Consider the following 22895-nt stretch of genomic DNA (forward strand, 5'->3'; position numbering starts at 1 on the left):
ATACTTTATTTGGTATTTTATTTATTTATTTAATATTTTTCCCCAAATACATTCAAAACAAAAATTTTTGAGTTTGGGGGAAGCTAGTTGGTGTAGTGGATAGAGCATTAGCCTTGAAGTCAAGAGGTCCTGAATTCAAATTTGACCTCAGACACTTAACTCCTGGCTGTGTGATCCTGGGCAAGTCACTTAACTCCAATTGTCTCAGCAAAAAAACAAAACAAACAAACAAAAAAACCCTTGAGTTTTAAATTCTTTCCCCCATCCCCACCCATAATGAAGAAACCACATGTGAAGTTCATAAAAGTTCCATAAAAGTCAAGTATATGACACTGTATTTAAAAAGCATATGTTTACTTTTTTCAAGCAAAAAGACTAAGAAAGTTCTACATATTGTAAACTTAAAACTATCCTATCTCTATGTCCTGCTCAACTGCCTTCTGTTTTTATGTGCTTTATTTTTTTATCTTTATTTTTGAATTAATAAGTTTTTTTCTTTTTTGCTTTAAAAATATTGGAATATACAAATCCATAGCTTTTTGTCCCATACTACTCACTTTTAATGTCATCTCCTACAGCTCTCCCTAAAGGCAGTCATCTGTGAAGTCCTGCTGACTTGCTTCTAATATACCTTTAAAAATATTACAGTGACCCAATTTTAGATTTATCTGTCATAATTCTCATTTCTTTTCTTTTCTTTTTTTTTTTTGCTGAGGGAATTGGGGTTCAGTGACTTGCCCAGGATCACACAGCTAGAAAGTATTAAGTGTCTGAGACCGGTAGATTTATCTGTTCTTAATTCATTTTGGCACAGAGATGTCATTTTGGCCTGCTTCATTTCTGACCTCAGCTTATTGAAAACTCCCTAGGCATCCTGGTGTCCTCTTTCATTTTGTCATATTTGTATTGAACTAGTTCCAATACCTGATTGGCTTAGCCTACTAAAATTTAGATCTCTCAAATTCAAGAGATCGGGTAGTCTGTCTTACTGGTAACAGGGTACCTAGAATTACAGTTGTGTGTGTCCAGGGGTCCTCAAACTTTTTAAATAGGGGGCCAGTTCACTGTCCCTCAGACTGTTGGAGGGCTGGACTATAGTAAAAACAAAAACTTTGTTTTGTGGGCCTTTAAATAAAGAAACTTCATAGCCCTGGGTGAGGGGGATAAACGTCCTCAGCTGCTGCATCTGACCTGCGGGCCATAGTTTGAAGACCCCTGGACTGTACCATCACACTCAGCCTAGGGGTAATTTATTTGGGAGAGAAAAAGCTAGGGGAAGCTACATGGTGCAGTGACTAGAGTACTGGCCCTGAAGTCGATCTGGTCTCAGACACTTAGCATTTCCTAGCTGTGTGATTCTGGGCAAGTCAATTTTATCCCCAATAACCTTGCCAAGAAATCAAAAACAAACAAACAAATGAAAAACAAAAAAGAAAGAAAGAAAAGGATCATGGCAGTCTCAAACTTTAGATAGAAATAAAATTGTAAGAGATGACATCTTTTGTTATCTCATTAAAGATCTAAAACTGAAGATGGATTTTATGTTTGGAAGTCCAGCATGGAATTCAGAAAGTCAGCATTGTGCATGCAGCTCCTTAGTGAGGTAGTTCGTGCTTATCTTTGTGCTTATCTTAATTATAGATATGATGTCTGTCATGTAGTGCTGATAACAAACTCTTGGAATTATGATACTATGGAACTTGAACTCTCCTGATTTTTTACAATAGATATTAAAAAACCCTACTAGTCATCAGTTACTTGGGATGTACTTTGGAATCAATGTAATGATGTTTGTCTGATATTCACTATTCTATCCAGAAAGGTCAGAATCTTTTGTAACTCTAACATTGTTATACAATCACATTGGTTTAGTTCATATTTCATGAATACATCTATTAGCCATTAGAAGTAATCTTTACAAACTATTTATTTGCTTCTAAATGAAGTTCAGTTTTAGTTTTAATTTTAATTTAGGGAATAAAAGTCTAAGAACATTAATTTTCATCTATTAAAATATCTGGGCCTTTTATTTTTATTAGTGCCTTGGTCTCTCTAAGAAAGGGAATAGACATTTATACAGCTCCTTCTGTGTGCTATGTACTATGCTAAATATTTTACTAAAGTATTTAGGATATATAATATATACATACTTTATATTTTATATACTATAATGTTAACATATTATAGTATATGAAAAATATATATATATATAAAATATAAAATACTAAATAGTTTGATCCTCACAAAAAACCTGGGAGTTAAGAGCTGGTATTAGCACCCAGATTCTCTGATCCTCTGTTCCTTCCTTAATTCGGCCACAGAAATCTGAATGTATATTCCTTCCTACTAGCTGTGAGATAGTGGACAATTCTCTTAACTTCACCTCAGTCTCAATTTCCCCATCTGTAAAATGGGGATGGCCCAGTATAACTCAGGAAGACGAGTTAAAATTGGCTATGAGACATTGGGCAAGTCATTTAACCATGTTTGCCTCAGTTTCCTATTCTATAAAATGAGCTGGAGAAGGAAATGACTTAACTACTCCGGTATCTTTGTAAGAAAACCCTAAATGAGTTCAGGAAGAGTTGAATATGACTCAAACAACAATGGGGTTGGGGATAATAATAAAAATTCTTATAGTACTTATATCACTGAAGTTTTATGGATTAAATGAGGCATTGTAAATAAATAACTTTACAGCTCTCGTAGTGGTATAAAAATATCAATTATTATTGTTATTATTATTAATTACTATTCCTCTTACCGTGTTTCCTGACACACTCAGTGATAGATTGCTTTAAATATTTAACTTTGACCTAAAAAAAGCCACTAGGTGGCACAGGTGGATAGAGGGCTAGACCAAATTCTACCTTAGATACTTTCTGGCCATGTAATCCTGAATAAGTCACTTAACTTTTGTCTGACTCAGTTTCCTCACCTGTAAAATGTGAAGTAACAGCACTGACCTCCTGAGGTTTCTCCAAGGATCAAATGATATAACATACACAAAGTGTTTTGTACACTTTAATGTATTACATACATGGTAGCTATTTTTGTAATTGGTATTATTTTTATTGCCAGACTACTTCTCTGATCCCCTTCCATTCCTAATCTGCTGGAAGGGCAAACTTTATCCTAACCACTTCTATAATCCTGCTCCTTTCATTAATGGAAGGAGAGAGAACACTTTTATGAGCCCTGTCCTTTCTAAACATACAAGCTATAAGTACTCTTCTCTAACCTGACACCCCACCATCCACACTGACTTTTTTGCTTAGAAAAAATAGAAATATGTGTTTTATTCATTCATTCCTCTCAAGCTTATTTCTATTCTCTCTATGTCTTTGAGATTCAATGAGTTATAAAAGATGGAATTCTGAATCTGGAGTCAGGAAGAATTGGATTCAGATTTTACCTGAGATGCTTACTAGCTGCATGGCCATAGGAAGGTCCGTCCATTAATGACCTTGGCCATGTCCGTTGAGCTCAGTTTGTTCTCTTTAGTTTAAAATCCCATTGAGTTCTAAAGATGGGATTTATGTCTGCTTACAGTCCATCCATACTTTAGAATCATAAAAACCAAGGATAAATAGAACAAGAAGGGATCTGAGAGCACCTTTTCCTCAGCTGTTTTATTTGCTCAGATGTGATAACTACACTAAATTTTTTGAATTGTAAGGTATTAGAGAAGTAATTAGAACATGACATCTTTTTTGTTTATTTTTATTTTTTATTAAAATTTTTATTTACAAAACTTATGCATGGATAATTTTTCAACACTGACCCTTGCAAAACCTTCTGTTCTAAATTTCCCTCCTGCCTTCCTGAACATGACATCTCTTAAACCCAATCTGTCTCATAAACTGATTTGGTGTTGGAGGACGACTTTAATTTAAATCCTGGTTCTTTTGCTATTCATCTGTGTGACTTTGAGTAAATTATGTAGAGCTTTATTTTCCTTCTTTATAGGATGTAGGGTTTCTTTGTCCAAGATCACCTCTCAGGTCCTATCCAGCTCTAAGTCCTTTGAAAAGAAGGAAAGAAGGAAGGAAGGAAGGAAGGAAGGAAGGAAGGAAGGAAGGAAGGCAGGAAGGAAGGAAGGAAGGAAGGGAGGGAGGGAGGAAAGGAAGGAGAGAGGCAGGGAGGGAGGGAAGGAGAGAGGGAGAGAGAGAGGGAAGAAGGAAGGAAAGGAGGGAGGGAGAAAAAAAGGGAGGGAGGAAAAGAGGGAGGGAGAGAGGGAGGGGAAAAGGGAGGAAGAGAGGGAAGGAAAAAGGGAGACAAAAAGGAAAAGAGGGAGAGAGAGAGGGAAGAAGGGAGGGAAGAAGGAAAAGAGGGAGAGAGGGAGGGAAGGAAGCAGGGAGGAAGAGGAATGAAGGAAGGAAGGAAGGAAGGAAGGAAGGAAGGAAGGAAGGAAGGAAGGAGGGAAGGGAGGGAGGGAGGGAGGGAAAGAGGGAGGGAAGAGGCAGGGAGGGAGGAGGCAGGGAGGAAGGGAGGGAGGAGAGGAAAGAAGGAAAATAACTGAAGCTCAGAGATATGTAGTCATTTGTTCAAGTTCACACAGCATTTGGATGCAGGTACTTGGTCAGACTCCAAATTGAATACTCTGTATTGTGACTATATTTGTTTCATGACAACTTTCTGAAGTTTGGAAAGTAACTTTAAAGAAGCTATGGCACCATACTGTGTGGTTCAGACAGCATTTAATAAAAAAAGGCTGGAGAAATATCTAGAAGCAAAGCAAAGTTTATTATACTGTTCGAGACAATCGAAGGGAGGAAGCACCGTAGGGGGCAGGGTCAACACTTTTTATCCCTAACGCAAATACCCCCTCCCACCACTGACCCTCATCCTTACTGGCTGAGGATCTTACATTCTAAACGCAGGAACTACCCAAGAAATTGAACTTGACCAATAAGTACATAGTTGCCCATATTTGACCTAAACAGAAAGACACTGGTGTCATAGGAGGATAACCAGGGGACTTAAGTATGTCCTTAGGGGATAGCAGGAAAGGGACTTAAGTATGCCCTTGACTTGATGCTTAAAGTCCTTCAGGCCTACTCCAACTCTGAAATAGATGAAGCCTTACTCAATTTTCACAACTGTCTTGAAAGATCTCAACTCATCTCGTTCAATACCATTTCATGAAGATGCATTTGTTTTTTTCTGTTTTTGCAGTCACTGGATTTGATCTGTGGGGCGCAGTTGTTGCCACTGGGGTGGTCTGCACTTTCTACTGTACGATGGTATGCTCGTTCCCTGTTTCTACAGACAATTACTCATTGGCTTTGCACAATTTAAATTTCCAGTAGCCAGTCACTGTTCCTTTCCTGACAGAAAATTGATTGCCCATATTTTTTTAATTACACTAGAAGGATTGTCAAGTTGGAATTATTAAAAAAAAAAAAATCCACTAATTATTTCTCCCTCAGTTTCATTTGATTCTTTGGTGGCAGTATAGGGGAGCAGGGTGGAGAGAAATAAGACTAAAAGTTGGAATAAGGAAGAATACTTGGGGAAAGAAATTTTGGATACAGTGCTCTGTTCTGACCTGATGGAGTAGTGTGGGAGGAAGAATGTTAGATTTCACATCAGAAAGTCTGGATTCAAATCTTATTTAATCTTGAATAAGCTACTTATAATATAAGTGAATCTCATTCCTTATGGATAAAAGAAGGTATTGGACTTACTGGCTTCTAAAAGCCTTTTCAGGTCTAAATCTATGAACTTGCCATCAGAATGATAATTTTCCAAATGAACTTTTTCTCAATAAAGGGCGGTCTCAAAGCTGTTGTCTGGACAGATGTTTTCCAAGTCGGTATCATGGTAGCAGGATTTGCATCCGTGATCATACAGGCTACTGTGGTTCAAGGTGGGATCAACAACATTCTTAATGATTCCTATTATGGAGGAAGACTGAACTTCTGGGAGTAAGTTTCCATTTATCTTTTGTGTTATTTGTTATTTGTCCGTTAGTAAATAAGCAGAATAAATTTTCCATAGAAACACAGTACCATTTAAAATAATAGCAAGTGAAAATATGTTTAAAAGGCTTGCATATGTATAACCCACATCAGATTGTTTGCTGTCTTGAGGAGGAGTGAGGTAAGGGAGAGAGAAAGAAAAAATTTGAATCACAAAATCTTACAAAAATAAATGTTGAAAACTATCTTTTCATGTATTAGGAAAAATAAAATACTATTGAGAAAAATAAATAAATAGACCCTGAATAGTGTGGGACCTAGAGAGAAACCAAAGAGTTGATCCCTAAGGCAAGCAGATAGAAGGCACTGGTAGAGATATGTTTAATCCCATGGTCCCACCCTTTGGAGAGATTGTCCAGTCTGGTCCAAACCCCTCACTTTTCCATATCCTGTCAGATATTTCAATCATGTCCCTGAGGTTAAATTTTCATAAAATCTAGTCATGGACCATCCCGTGATTCTGCCTTCCTTTGGGTCAATCCTCCATGGCACTCTGCCTTGTGCTATCTTTTTCTTACCCTTCCCTCATACCATGTGGTATCTACCTTGATTCCATGCTTCTAAATCCCATTTCTCCTCCTTACAGCTAATTAACTCTGTTAGGGTATTCAGGATTTAGCCTGCCAGCTAAGGACATGCTCTAAGCTCATGGGGGGCTCCCTTTCTACTGGGTAATTGAGTTCCACTGAGGAACTTGTCTTTCATACGCTCTTTCACTCTATTTCAGATTTACCATTCCCGATGTCTATGGCATCCCTGCATTTTGTCTGTAATCTATTCCCCTAAATAATACCTTTTGCCAGAGAGAATGACCATTGTGAATTCTTCACATGACTGGACCCCACTTTTGGCACCTATCATTATCTGGTGTCTACTTCATCCATTTTGGTCCTAGACACACATGAACATGGCAAGGGGGAAGGAAAAGGGGAAAGACACCACCAGGCAGAGTGCTATGGTGAGCTGACCCAATAGAAGGCAGCAGCCATAGGATGGCCCATAAGTAGATTTTATAGAGAAAATTTAACCTCAGGGACATAACTAGGATTTCTGATAGGACATGGCAAGGTGAGACTGCTGGAGACCTCTACAGAGGGTGGGGCTCAGGGGTTTGATATAATTTGGATTTCAGAATGGACAGCCTCTCCAGAGGGTGGAACCATGGAGTTCAACTGATTTCTATCAGTGCCTTTTGCCTATCTGCCTGAGGGATCAATTCTTTAGTTTCTCTTGGCCCAAAATACCATTCAAGATCTTATCTCTCTGACTTTCTCTGTCTCTCTGTCTCTCTCTCACACACACACACAGATTGTGTGATCATTGACATATCATTCAGACTTGACATTTCCTACATAACTCTTAGAAAATGACAAATTGGGGGGCTATTTTGCTGGTTTGTTGTGGGTTTTTTTTAAATAAAGAAGCTTTTATATAGACACCTACTATGTGCCAGACTATGCTAAGGGCTTTACAATTATTACCTCATTAGTTCCTTATAATAGCCTTAGGAGATAGACTGCTATTATTATCCCCATTTTGTTATTCTTGTTGAGTCTTTTATTGTTGAGTGTCTGACTCTCTGTGACCCCAAGCCCACTCCTCTATCTACTGCAAGATTTAACTTCCTAGGGAAACATGTAAGAGAGACTAAGAGACTTAATGATTAGGTACTGAATGCTTCGGACAGAGAGAAACTAAAAAACTGACCCCTGAGATAAGTAGGGAGAAAACTGATAGAGATCAGTTTAGCTCCATGGCCCCACCCTCTGTTCATTCTGAAATTCAAATTATGTCAAGCCCCTAAACCTCATTTTTTGTAGAAGTTTCCAACAGTCTCACCTTGCCACGCTCTGTCAGAAATCCCAATCATGTTCCTGAGGTTAAATTTTCCCTATAAAATCTACTTATGGGCCATCCCATGGCTGCTGTCATGCATTGGGTCAATCTGCCATAGTCACTCTGCCTCATGGTGTGTTTTCTCTTTCCCCTTCCCCATACCACGTGGTCTCTCTCCTATTTCCATTATGCTTCCCAACTCCACTTCTCCTTACATCTAATTAACTCTTTTAGGGTGCTAAGTCCCTTTCAGGATTTAGCCTGCCAACTAAAGACATGCCCTAACCTCATAACTGTGAATTCTCCTTGTCGTTCATATGCTCTCTCATTCTTTTTCATATTTACCATTCCCAGTGTCTATTGTATCTCTCCATTTTGTCTGTAACTTATTCCTCTAAATAAATCTACCTTTTGCCCAAGAGAATGGTCACTTGAATTCTTCACATGACCAAATCCCAATTTTTGGTACCTGCCATGATTTGGTGCAAAACCCTACATCATTGCTCATATCACCTAATATGGCTCAGAGATAAGATCTAAACTCAGATTTCTCCCGATTTTGTTTCCATCACTCTTTTAATTGTCCCAGAATAAACAATATGAATACAGCATGCTGCATTTGAGGCACAAACCTACTTGAAATAATTTTATTTAATTTAACATTAATATTCAAACATTTCAGAGGAGGAATGGGGAGAGAGAAAGAGACTGGGACAGGCACAGAAACAGAAAGACAATGTACAAACTGGCATGCCTTACTCCCATTGTCTTTCTCATGACCTTACAAATGTCCTTCTACCCCAACACAACTTGTGGTAACATTTATAACAATCTTTAGTAAAGGAAAATAATAATAATAATATATTAAAATTTAGTTTGAGGTAATATTCCAGAACAAGACTCAATACTAGATTCTTTTCTTGACTATTTTCTTTAAGGATTATAAGGGTGTCTTCCCAGAAATCAATATCTCAATCCTTTCAGAATGGAGAGAGGCTCACTTGCTTTAGGGTGTGAGAAACAAAAGATCTTAACAAGACATGAGGTGCTCTTTGTTTAAAATTTATTTTCAATCCTTAATCCACTTCTTTAGAAAGGCCTTTTGTGTTCAATTTAGAATCCATCTAAAGGGAGGAAAGAAAATCTGGAAAGGGATGTTAGAATGGATAAATATTTTTTCTTAATTTCTATTGAACTCAAAAGGAAGTTTTTAAAGGTACTTTCATGGTTCTCCTATTTTGTGCAAATAGCACAATTAATTGAAGCATAATCTACATTTGTTTATTTTATAGCTTTTTTTTTTTCTGTGGGGGGAGATATTACTTTCCCAGGGTCACACAGCTTGTATTTGAGGTCACATTTAAATTCAGGTCCTCCTGATTCTGTGACCAGTACTGAAAGATCAATCCCCAAATTTAAGATCAATCTTAAATGCTTATTTGTCATCTTCTACTTACATGCCCTCCTAGCTACTATTTTATTTATTTATTTATTTGTTTGTCTTTCTCAATAGCTAGCTGCTCCTATTTGCTCATTTTAGATCTCGATTTTGTATTGAGACACTTAACAGTAGCTGTGTGGCCCTGTGGGCAAATCCCTTAACCCCAATTGCCTTGCCTCCCCCCCCCCAAAAAAAAAAAAAGAACAGTAGCAAAATATTTGGCTCTCATTAGTTCAGAATATAACATTACCTATGCTTTCAGTTAATATAGTTAATTTAGAAAAGAGGCAAGCTATTTTAGATGTTAGAACACTTTGAGTTGAGGTGCAAAAAGGAATAGTCATCAAAGGCACAGTTCAAACATGTCTGAGTCTCCAGCCAGCCATTTACTCTCTAATAGTTGCCAGAAGGATATGCAGATTAACAGTCCTAACTAAGATCAGGGTGGGTCCAATATAAAAGCCAATGCAACTTTATCCTGCTGGTCAATTAGCCAAAGCAGATATGATATGGACTTACTCAGATATTCTGAATCTATATACTGATTCTTTTAACATAATTATAGCTATCACCTGGAGAACATCCTTATTATTTGTACAATCCTACAAATTATTTTAAGTATTATTACTATCCCCTCATCTGAACTTTTGGAGCATACTACAAGTGCATGATTGGAAAAATTATAAAATACCTGGCTTATATCAGTTGACATTATTCTAGGAGCAATATTTTTGACCGACTTTGAGATTTCTTTGAGGGATTGTCACAATGCACTGCTCAGTCCTGCATGCATACTTCCAGACATTCCTAACTCATGTCCTAGATTCATTCATAAGGCCATTGATTGATGAGATGCTGCATTATCATTCTGAGAACCTCCAATTAGAATTCCATAGTCATAGATGGAATCTTGAATCTTTGAACTGTCCAACATTGATGAGTGAGTCCATCAGGTATGGCCCATGGCTTATCTATCATTCAAGAAATTATGAAGGTTGGGGCATTGCTTTGTCTACATCAGAGTATTAATTCGTTGTTGTTTGTACTTTGTTCTTGGAGAGCACCAGGATATCAGGGAGGTGATGCTGCAACATACGAGTGAATTGGATTTAAGTGAGGGAGGGTGGGCAAAGTCACCAGCTTCACTTTCCCCTCCAGAGCCATTGGGGTCCAGAGGCAAGTTATAGATCAAGATGACTGGCAATGACCCTCAGAGAGTGACAATTTCATCCATTGATGGAGAAGGTAGAAGGCTCTGGAACTGATTTAATAAGTTCCTACAAGAAAAGTGCAGGCCTTTTATAATTGTACCAGCTAGTGTATACTCCAGATTGAAATGGCATTGTTAGTTTTGTCAGAGAAATAAAAATGCAATTAAATATGGCTTATTTCCCCTAGGCAGTTAGGCCCCTAAGTGGTAGAGGGGTCTAGTTAAACTGTGTCAGATAGTTTTTGTCTTAGAGCAATGAGTACTGGAAGGTGTTAAAGAGAGGGTAATTTTAAAATCCCAGAAATCAATATCTCAATCCTTTCAGAATGGTATGTCTTAGTTTGCTTGTTTTACCTAATAGCCTCCTTTTAGATTCTATAATAAGAGAGCAATATCTCAGATCAGTTGTACCAGGAACTATAGTTATAATCTATTACCTTTCAAAATGTAGTGACAGTAGAAAGAATAGCATGGTCCTAAGTGATAACAATTTATACATCATTCATTACAGACATTGTGTATACTGATATACAGATTTAATACCTCTTGTAAATGAACAGATTCTGGCCATTGAAATTCGTTGTGTTCAGTCATGTGTGATGGACTTTTCATTGGCAAAGATCCTGAAGTGGTTTGCCATTTCCTTTTCCAGCTCATTTAACAATTGAGAAAATTGAGGCAACCGGGGTTAAATGACTTGCTCAGGTTCATAGCTGGTAAGTGTCAAAAGCCAGATTTGAACTCAGGTTTTCATAACTCCAAACCCAGTGCTCTATCCACTGGGCCATCTACTTGTTCAACAGAAGAGTCCCTTGTGCAATTTCAGTCGAACATTATGAAATAAGAGCAACAATAATATTAACTATAGCTAACATTTATAGAGGGCTTACTATATATATATATATATATATGTATATGTATATTTATTTATTTATATACTAGGCACTATACTAAGTACTTTACAAATACTATCTTATTTGATCCTCATAACAACCTTGAGAGATAAGAGCTGTTATGATCCTTATCTTATAGAAAATGAAGTAAGCAGAGTTTGAATGACCTGACCAGAGTCATATAGCTATTGTCTTAGGGCAGCTTGGAACTCCGATCTCTGTATTTACATCCTAGAAGACTTTCTTTTATTTAATTTTTTATTTTGAATCGTTTATTTTATCTTACTTATCTTTCCTGATGTGTTCCTGCCTCTCCTCATCCCAGAGAACCTTCTCTCATGAAAAAAGACAGAAAAAAGAAAACCTGTTCATTATGTATGGAATTAATTGAGTGAAGACTCTCTCATGGGAATATAGTCTTAAACAATACCTTAATTGTGACTTGAGATTTTATAACAAACAGAACTCTAGTTAAGAAGTTGCAGGTGTTTGTCCCCTCCTGTTTCCCACCACCTCTTAATGCATTTAAGTACCTCTTTTTTTTATTCTCTTATTTCTGGGTTACATTTCTGCCCAATTAGAATGTAATCCCGGACTCCTCCAAATAATCAAGAAAAGACCAGGCTGGGGGTGGGGGGTGGGCTTTGGGGGCTTCTTCATTCAGGCTATTTAATCTTGTATTTTGCAGTTTTCACTTTGCACTCCATTTACTGACAAATATCTTGTCAGATGGGAGATGCCCTTTCTTGAGAGATTGTGATAATCCCCTTTTGCTTTTCCTTACTCTGAAAGTTTGAATGTTTTTGTGGTGAATACTGTCCCACACAGTTATAAGTAACTAAATTCTGATATTGTCGGTAGTATTGCACAACCAAATTGCTCTTCCTCCCATCTGCAGAGAAAGGAGGGGGAAACTTTTTTCATATCTCATCTTTAGGAGACTTTCTTTTAGAAAAGATGAAGTCCTTCTTGAGGATGGGGACAAGGAAATCCTTGTAATCACATGCTCTTTTATGTGAAGGGTTTACTTGATTTTAAGAATAGTTCCTTCCCAGGTCTTTATACCTCTAAAAGCACAACAAATTCATACGAGCCAACAGTGAGATTGTGTAATTCCCTAAGGAAAAGGAAGCAATTCATATCTACTTCATCCCACATTCCCATCTGCCCAGTGCTGAGGGCTAAGCAAGGTATAATTTGGATTAAAATCAGTTTAGTTCCAGAGCTGGGAGATGAATTATAATAGCTTATTATTTAGTTTTAGCTTACCTCTAACAACACACAAGATGATTACAAACAAGGATAGTATCAAACTTCTTTATCTAATGACAGATATGCCCTGATCAAATTCTGCCAGCCTAAGCAGTTCAACTCTGCTACACCAAAAAAAAAAAAAATACAAAAACAAAAAAAACTTCCTCTAAGCATTTAAATGGTCCCTCACTTCTCTTTAGTTGATCATGGAAGTCTTTTGAAGAGATATTGCTCTTGGACCCAGCTGGCTTTTACTTGGGATTCAAGTCACAGAATCCTTTCACCATTAAAGAAAAAAAAATATACTAATATTGCGCTCTGTGTTTTAAGCACAAATCCACCAGAAATAATTATTTGATATTAATCTAATATTCAAGCATTTTTATTTTAGAAAGATATCTAAACTGGTATAGCATAGCCCCTTCTTAATCCTTGTTGTTTAATCAAGATTGATTCTTCATGATCCCATTTGGGGTTTTCTTGGCAAAGATACTGGAGTGGTTTGCCATATCATTCTCCAATTCATTTTACAGAGGAAGAAACTGAGGCAGAGTAAAGTGATTTGCCCAGAGTCATCCAACTAGTAAGAATATAAGACTGGATTTGAATTCAGGAAGATGACTCTTTCAATTACTTAGTTGATCCTCAATATATACCTTTACCTCAGGATGATTTGAAGTAGCAGTGATCTTGAACAAGGAAAAAAAATAATAAAATATTAAAAGTAGTTTGGGATTCCAGAACAAAAATCAATACACTGTTGCAAGAATTTTCAGGGTCCTTACCAGCCACAGCACGAATAAACTAGTATAGTATAGGTAGTTATACTGAAGGTCAGGTGATGGACATATGTGTCTAATAACCTGAAAGATGAGGCCCATAAAATGACAGTATATTAAAGGACAAGAGGGGATGCTAAAAGGGTTATAAAGACCTTCAACATAGCCATTTACATCAGACTAAAGAAAACAATATCTTCTTTATCAGTAAGTTAATTAACATTTGCTAAATTCCTACTGTACATTTTATAAAGAGGAAAGAAAAGGGGGTGAGTTCTTGGAACTATTCAAAAGTTTAGGAGTTTTGGGGGGTTCTTTTGTTTTTATAATTGTAAAGTGATGGGGGGAAAATGAAACTTAGAAGTAGTCATTCAAAAAATTGTATTACAGAAAAATAAAGTAATATAATTAATAGCAAATAGAGCACAAAATGGAGTCAGTTATCTTCTCCTAAAAATCTACTCTCAATACCATTCTTTTCTTGATTCCTCCCCTCAAGTTATTCTAAAAGTCTCCACCCAAAAAACAGTATTTCAGTTCTTTCTAAATGAAAAAGGGTAGGTCACAGCTCATTTATTTCTGAGTTTGAGGGGAAGACCAGGCTCTAAACAAGACAAGAGATATTCTTTCTTCAAAATTTAATTTTCATCCCTAATCCATTTCTTTAAAGAAGGCCTTTTGTCATTGACTAATTAATTGATCACCTTTCCAAGAATAATTGGTCATCTTTTCAAGACCAGAAAGGGAGAATCTTGAATGGTTTTTAGGCCAGGGAAATATTATTTCTTAGTGTTTTCAATTGAACTAAAAAGGAAGTGATAAGTGTCTGAGGTCACATTTGAACTCAGGTCCTCCTGACTTCAGGGCTAGTGCTCTATTCACTGCACCACCTAGTAACCCTAAAATGTTTTTAAAAATATGATTCTGTGATACTCTACTGCACTATCTTTTAAAAAATCAAATAGCAAATATCTCATTGTGCTTGACTTCGGGGAACTTTAGAGATTATTTAGTACCTAGAGGTCAAATATATGGGCTATAGGTAGCACAATATTTCCTAGTATATAAAGAGGTCTTCAATGTGAGATGTGATTAGCAACGGAATTGATAAAAATTAATCCCTGAGGTAGGCTGATAGAGATCAATTTAGCTCCATGGTCCCACCCTCTGGGAAAGTTCCCCTGTCTGAAATTCAAGTTATGTCAACCCTCTGAGCCCTTCCTTCTGTAAAAGTCTCCAGCAGTCTCACCTTTGCCATGCTCTGTCAGAAATCCCAGTCATTTCCTTGGGATTAAATTTTCCCTATAAAATCTGCTTTATGGTCTATCCCATGGCTGCTGCCTTCCATTGGGTCAGTCTACCATAGTACTCTGCCTGGTGGTGTCTTTCCCCTTCCCCTTCCCCCATGCTCTGTGATATCTCCCCCAACTCCACTATTCTTCTCAAACCCACTTCTCCTCCTTATAGCTAATTAACTCTTTTAGGGGTCTGAGTTCCTTTCAGGACTTATCCTGCCAGCTAAGGGAATGTTCCAACCTCATGAAGGGCTCCCTTTCTGCTGGATAATTGTAAGTTCCACTAAGGAGCTTGTCTTTCATATGCTCTCCCACTCTGTTTCATATTTACCATTCCCATTGTTTATGTGTCCCTTTATTTTGTCTGTAACCTATTCTCTAAGTAAATCTACCTTTTGTCAAAGAAAATGGCCATTGTGAATTCTTCACATGACTGAACCCCAGCTTTTAGTCGCTACCATCATCTGGCATCTCTACACAACCCACATCATTTTGGTGCTCTAACCACATCAGTATAGACTCAGATTAAAATGTAATTGGAAAATATTTAATGAAACAATTTTTTAAAAATTTACATATATTTAAAAGAATAGCAAGTAATACACAATAGATTTCCAGTTTCATGTGTATTATTCTTTTTATTATATAGTTATGAAAGTGCTTGTTTTATTCCATAAATTAATAATAAAACAAATAAAATACTTTAAAAGAGAAATAAAAAGCATAAATGTTACATTTTAAAACTAATTCAATTTGTGCTCCGCAGGGATTTTTATGTACAAATTAATGGTGCCGCATTTATATTGGAGTTTGACGCCAGTGGTTTAATCAACACCATTACTTTGTAGAGGAGGGAAACTGAGGAACATTGACATTCATGAGCATCTACATAAAAACAAGGCATCCTTCCTCTCCTTTATGTTTTGAATGTCAAAGAAACAACTTTTTATTTCATCAACCTCAAATGTGAAATAATTCAGCAATGTAATTTTGTGTGTGTGGCAGGTTGACATTGCCTGTCTCCTATTGTTTTCCATTTAGTTTCAATCCAAATCCTTTGCAAAGACATAGCTTTTGGACAATCATCATCGGCGGGACCTTCACATGGACCACCATCTACGGTGTTAACCAGTCCCAAGTCCAGCGGTACATTTCCTGCAAAAATAGATTCCATGCAAAAATGTAAGAAAAATTCCAGCATACATACATATCTTTTAACTATCCTTCAGCATAACTCTTTTATATGATTATTTTATATAACAATAGTGATGATAAAGATGATGGTGAAAGGCAGTTTGATATAGGGCAGTGATTCCAAATATATACATATACATAAATATACTTGTTATTCTGAGAATCTCTTTTATTTTACTCATCACATTCTTTTAGATTTATTTATTAAATGCTTACAATCATTATACTGATAAATTTTGTACCCAAATCTCCAAATTAAACTTTATTTCATAATTTCATATAATTATAAAATATTTTATTTTACTTCTAAATATGAAAACTGATGTAATTGCTGCATGACCACCAAAATTAATGATCATGGTCAATCACTGTAGAAATAGATCTATAATGTTTCAAACATATCATACTTGTCACAGAGGAGAAATATATTTGTAAAATAATCAAGCAACTTCTTACTGTTTAAGATACCATTAAACAATTTTTAGGCCAGCTAGGTGGCACTGTAGAGTGTCAAGTCTGGAGTCAGGAATTCTCATCTTCTATTTGCCTCAGTTTCCTCGTATGTAAAATGGACTGGAGAAGAAATGTCCAACTAATATCTCTATTATTAGAGACCCCAAAATGGAACATGAAATGACTGAACAACAAAAATAATTCTTAGTTCAAATGCTTTATGCCTTTGTGTGAATTAATATACAACACTCCCCACAATTTTGTTAAATGGCTTAGAAATGTTTATAAACTCAACTGGTCTAAATTGAGCTAGTTTTTCAAGAGTAGGGGGTTCTTTTCTTTTGGGTGATTTGCGGAAATGGCACTCTAACATAAGAAGTATCTTCCTCATTAGCTTGCCACCAGTTTCCAATTCTGTTTCTGATACACACTAGTTTTGTGACCTCCTCTATACCTTAGACAGCTCCATAAGAATATAGATAACAGAGCCAATGGCTATCAGCTTTGGATTGCAGGGGAGCTTCCTTAATGGGAAATCCCTATACCAATAACATCTTAGGTCTGGACCCTCTAACTTATCAAAGTAGAGTTTCCTAGTCATAGTAGTAGTAATAATAAAAATGATGATGACAACATAAAAGCTAGCATTTATATAGCATTTTAAATTTTGAAAAGTTTTATAAATATTATCTACTATGAATTTGTGAATTGATTTTCTCTGACACCATAATAATTTTCTGTAATCAGATGCTTTTTGTGGTTGTTATTTTTTGCTCATTTTTTTTGGCCTTTTCCCTTTCTTTTAAATTTGAGGAAACTGAGGCAGACAGAGTTTAAATGATTTAACCACGTTACACAGGTAGTAAGTATCTGAGTCTGAATTTGAATTTAAGTCCTTTTTTTAATATTTCAAAGTCAGAAACCAAATTTATTATTGCACCAGTATAATGGAACATATGAGATACAGTAACTTAGGTCTTCCTGACTCCAAGCCTAGCAGTCCATCATCTGTGTCATTGAGCTATAATTTTAGTTTCTAAAATGCTTTGAACATAAGTGATTGATTTATTAATCATTTGTTATTATTGTTATTTTCACTAGGTCCCTTTACATAAATCTCGTAGGACTCTGGGCAATTCTTACCTGTGCAGTATTCTGTGGACTTGCTCTTTATTCAAGGTACCATGACTGTGATCCATGGACAGCGAAGAAAGTATCAGCCCTCGATCAGGTAGTTTTTTTTATTATTGCCTTAAATGAATTAACCAAGAGAATTACAAAACGATCTCTTCATTTTATTTTATTTTTGTTTTTTAATTAACAAAACTTAATAATTGCCAAATAGAACAAGGATTTCTATATGCATAATAGAACAGAAAAAGAGTATTGTAGTGAGCCTTCTACTTGATCTGCTTTGGGAACTTCTACAAGTTAAACACATAAGAAATAGACATACTAGAAACTCACTTTCATGAACTGCTGGAAAACATTTGGCAAATTTATACTGTAATTGTGATAGATGGATGAAGAATCCTAAACCCAATTTAAGATGTAGAAATGTGAAGAAAAATACTTATAATGATAAGTAGAAATATTTCTATCTGAATAACAACTCAAATAGAACTCAATAATGAATTCGTTTGGTCAGATTGAGTAGGAGTGTAAAAATTGTTGAAATAATTCTCACTTATGTCTAGTCTTTTGAAAAGAAGTGATCCTCAAACTATACATCAGAAACTGAGTTACTGTTTAAAAAAGTCACAAAATTCCAGAAAGCTTTTTCTGAGAAATGACTCCTGAACACGGTTTATCTTTTGAAAAGTTTCTTAATGATGATGAAACAGGTTCATCTCTGTTTACTGAATTCTAATTTAAAAAATACTAGTGAATCAAATGCTACTAGTTCATTCATATGCTAGCATACACATTGTCATAAAATACACTTTGTGGAAAATTTAATTTGTAACATCTTTGAAAATTCTTTGGCAATTAAATTTTCCAATGGGGGAAAAAAGGCTGTTTTAATTAAGAAATTTTAAGAAAATATTCCTCATTTTAGAACCATAGGCTTCTTTGAAAGTAGAAAAACTTTCATATCATTTGACATTTAACAGAGTTTATCCTAAGAAACCAGGTTAGTATGTGTGTATGTACATAAGCATCTATGTATTATACACACATATACATATATACATCTAGATATTTTCAACCAACCTGGTTCCCTTGAAATAAATTCTACCAATGTCAAATAACAGAAAAGCTTTCATATACATAAAAGTGCATATATGTGTATATATATATATATCTTTATATAATGTATATATACATATACACATTATTTATTTTTAATCACCTGACAGTGATATCTCAATAATTCAACTTTTGGATCCAGATCTTTTTCATTAAGGAAATTAAAAGAATAGTTTTTATTCACATAATGCTTTAAGATTTACAAAGGACTTTTCTTATATACTATGATACTAGTAGTATAAGTATTGTATATATTACATCCATTATTATATTAGACTATGACATACAATATGGAATTATACAAAATAATATTAGTAATATTGTAATATTATGTAATGATATAAAAGTATAAATTATCATGATATGTAATAACATTATAATATTTTTATTATCATGATCATGACATATGCCAATTATATTATGCATATAAAATACATAATATAATACATGTTATATATGTGTGTTATACCTATTTTACAAATGAGGATGTTAAAGGTCACATAGGTTAAATTATTTGACCAGTTAGTAAATGCCAGAATTTGAATCCAGGTTTCTTCACTTCAATTCTACAAGGTCTAACCACTATATTACACTGTAATGATTATGAAAGAAAATATTTAATATTCCAGAACTTTGATCAAATTATGACATTATATATGCTCCAATTTCCAGGGGAACCTTTCTTAGAATTCTATTTGAAGACTATTATGAAGGACTTGGAGAAAATTATGGCTTTTAGAAATGTCTTTTTCTTTCAATGTCAGTATGTAATTTGGGTTTTTTTATGATAATAGCTTTTTATTTTTTAAAATGTATGCAAAGATAGTTTTCAACATTCGTCTTTGCAAAACTTGTGTTTTGCCCAGTTTGACTGAGGCAGCCCCCATTCAATGATATAAATTGGAGACACAGTCATCTCCTCAAGAGCAAATGTACAAATTAACTAGAAAGTGCATTTCTTCATATTTGATTTAGAATCAGCGCCAATGAGATGAATAAGTGGGTCAAAGCTTCCTAGGGAGGTATCTGTGGTCTTTCATGTTATTATTGCAGAAACAATGTAGTGAATGTTGGTCACAAGTCAGAGAATCCTATTAACAATAACAAGGATTTTCTAAAAGGTGAGAAAACCATTTGGGGAAGGTGACTTAGTCTTCAAAGGACTGTGTGTTCCACTGTTGTGGGAATTACATAGCTGCCTATTCTTCACCTTACCTTTATGAGAAAGATTCAGATGATCAAAAAGAAAGCTGATCTCAGGGACTTGTTTGAGAAAGCAAACACCAGGATTTCTCTTGGACTTCATGGTCATTTGAACCTATTGTTTAGATCAAAGCTTCTTAAACTGTGGTTTGCCACCCCATATGTAGTCTCACAACTGAATGTGATGGTTGTGAAATTTTGATTTATTGACAATTTGTATATTTATTTTATATACCACCTATATACCTGGATCGTGTAAAAATTTCTTGGGTGAAAAGAAATCGCAAGTGGAAAAAGTTTAAGAAACCCTGGTTTAGAACACTTGATTCAGGCACAGGTATTCTGAAAAGAATAGAAAAGGGTTATCAAAATCTTGGAATACTAAATCAAATTTTTTTTCATAAAAATCATTTCTGTAACAGTAGCTTTTATTGTGTCACAATAACCTTGCTCCAGACCTTGAAACCTTTGCCTAAGACTTCAGGCAGCTTACAGCATAGTTTGACACATAATATTTGTCCAGAAACACATTCAATAGAGGGAACACATAAACACTCAAAGAAAAGTTATTCCTCTAAACTGTGAAAGAGATCATCTGATTCTCTTGCTGTTCTCTGGCCAAGACAATCGGTTTTGCAGCCACATTTTAAGAGCCAGTTTTGGAACAATAGCCTAGAGACTGTATCCCTGTTTTTATCTATTAACTGCAGATAGCCTATACCAGTGGTTCTCAAACTTTTGTTTTCAGTATCTTTATCTTATTAAAAATTATTGAGGATCTCTCCAAAGCGTTTTTGTTTATCTGGGTTATATTTATAGATATTTATCATATTGGAAATAAAAACTATTTTTGAATTTGTAGACCCTCTAAAAGGATTTCAGACATCCCCAGGATTTTCTAGACCATACTTTGAGAACCACTGACTGAAATTTAAGCATTTCCTTAAATTGTCAATGTTTTAAAAAACAAAATACTTTATTCTGAGAAAATGTTCATGGGTGCTTTAGGGGTCCATTGCACAAACAAAAGAATGCAATATAATTTAGAAATATTTACTTTTAAAAAGATAAAAAAAAAGTGTTTGTCACACACAAGTTAAATAGTTATTTGAAATATGCATTTGGGTGGAATACCTCATTCTCTGATAATGATGGATAAATGAAAAATTGATCTAGAATAGTATATGCTAAATGATCAGGAACACATTAGTAAAGCTTGAACTTTTTCAGCTCATGCCCTATCTGGTGCTGGACATTTTACAAGATTATCCAGGACTCCCGGGACTTTTTGTGGCCTGTGCTTACAGTGGAACATTAAGGTATGGATTTTATTTAATTAATGAAATGTAATTTCACACAATAGTGTTTTATAAGAACTTTCATATTCCATAAGCTAAGACAATTTACATATGCATTCTATGCAATACTTTAAGAAACTATTGTAGTCAGGAGTTCAATATCAGTTCTGATGTTTACCTGCCAGTGCAGATCATTGCATCTCACCTTATTTCAATCAACTCATCTGTAAAATAAAGATAGTGATACTTTAAGGACAGTATTATGGAAAAACAACAATAACAACAAAAAAACTATTGTGATTTCATCAATGGGTATACCAATCAAGATTGAGAACCCTCTATTCCTTTATAAATTGCTCTGGACTTAAAAAAATAAAAGCAACACCTAGAGGATACTTATTAGTCATCATTGCCTTCAGATTCGACATGGTTGATTTTTAGACAATGGTCAATTGCTGACCCCATATGAGATGCTTTTCTAAGTTTCAAGGAACCGGCAAAGCTATTCTTTATAATCCTAGAAAGCACAAGATTATCTTCATGATACAATGCAGCATCCAAGTATAACTTTGTTCACTATGTTAACTATATCATAACTGGTTATTTTATAACACTCCAGACTTTTAGCTATTTGAAACTTCTATGTTTAATGACTTTTCATGTGAGTGAATGAACTCCATGTAACTTCTGAAGCTTTAATAATAAATCTCTTTCCCAATTTGTATAGAAGAATCACACATGTTTAACATATATTGGATCACTTCCTTCTAGGGGAGAAGGTGGAGGGAAGGGAGGGGAAAAATTACAACACAAGGTTTTGTAAGAGTGAATGTTGAAAAGTATTCATGCATATATTTTGAAAATAAAAAGCTTTAATTTAAAAAAAAGAAATCTCTTTCCTAGAGATTTCAGTGTTTTTTTGTTTTTTTTTTTTAAATAGATGCCCAATTCATGTATTGAAAATACATGGAAAGACCCTGTAGCATAGTGGATAGAGTGTCAGGAGACAGGAAAACCTAAGTTAAAATTCTGCCTCTGATACTTCTTAGATGTATGAACTTGGACTAGTCACAACTTCTCTGATTTCAACGTAACACTAAAATTGTAAAATATAGAAGCATCGCAATCTGTGTTCTAGGAGGAAGCTCCTTCTATCCCCAAATCACTATTGATTTGTTATTAGACCAACACGGCTACAAAAAGGATAAGGACATGTAGAAGCTCTAAGTACCTTTTCTTCTATTTAATTCAATATATGTATCCCAACTAAGGATGTTTTGTTCTAACCTATGAAGCCATTGCCCTGATTCACCTATTTTGGAAATTTGATCTTTAAGATTCAATCTCTTTTTTTGTTGTCAAATCAATTTAGTCATATCTGACGCTTTGTGACCCTATTTGGGGTTTTCTTGGCAGAGATGCTAGCATGATTTGCCATTTCCTTCTCTAATTCATTTTACAGATGGGGAAACTGAGGCAACAGGATTAAGTGATTTGCTCAGGGTCACCCAGTTAGTAAGTGTTTGAGGCCATATTTGAACTTAGGAAGATGAGTCTTCCTGCTTCCCAACTCACTGCTCTGTGCACTATAGTGTCCCTCAAATCACTTTAATGAATGATATTCATCAGGCTGTTTGTAATATATGTGAGTAAATGGAGAGAAAACAAGTCAATAAGACCTGCATTCAAGTTCTACACAGACTGGTTAGCTCAACCTAGGAGAGAGACTTCACCTATTAGTGTCCCCTGGTTACTTTCTAAAGGACGAGCTTCAGAACAGTTGCTGCTCTGTAGTGATAGAGTAT

At 35.3% G+C, this 22895-nt stretch overlaps 1 protein-coding gene across 1 annotated transcript in view; it reads left to right on the plus strand.

Moving 5' to 3' along the window:
• SLC5A8 (solute carrier family 5 member 8) overlaps positions 1–22895 on the plus strand; it is a 49423-nt gene that overhangs the window by 13867 nt on the left and 12661 nt on the right. Inside the window, exons 4-8 of the mRNA XM_031938043.1 lie at positions 5179–5246; positions 5776–5930; positions 15734–15874; positions 17441–17570; positions 21023–21111. Of these exons, the coding sequence (XP_031793903.1) occupies positions 5179–5246; positions 5776–5930; positions 15734–15874; positions 17441–17570; positions 21023–21111 (583 nt within the window). The remainder of the gene's footprint in view (positions 1–5178; positions 5247–5775; positions 5931–15733; positions 15875–17440; positions 17571–21022; positions 21112–22895) is intronic.

Source organism: Sarcophilus harrisii, chromosome 5 (assembly GCF_902635505.1).
Source record: "Sarcophilus harrisii chromosome 5, mSarHar1.11, whole genome shotgun sequence".
In the NCBI taxonomy this organism is placed as follows: domain Eukaryota; kingdom Metazoa; phylum Chordata; class Mammalia; order Dasyuromorphia; family Dasyuridae; genus Sarcophilus; species Sarcophilus harrisii.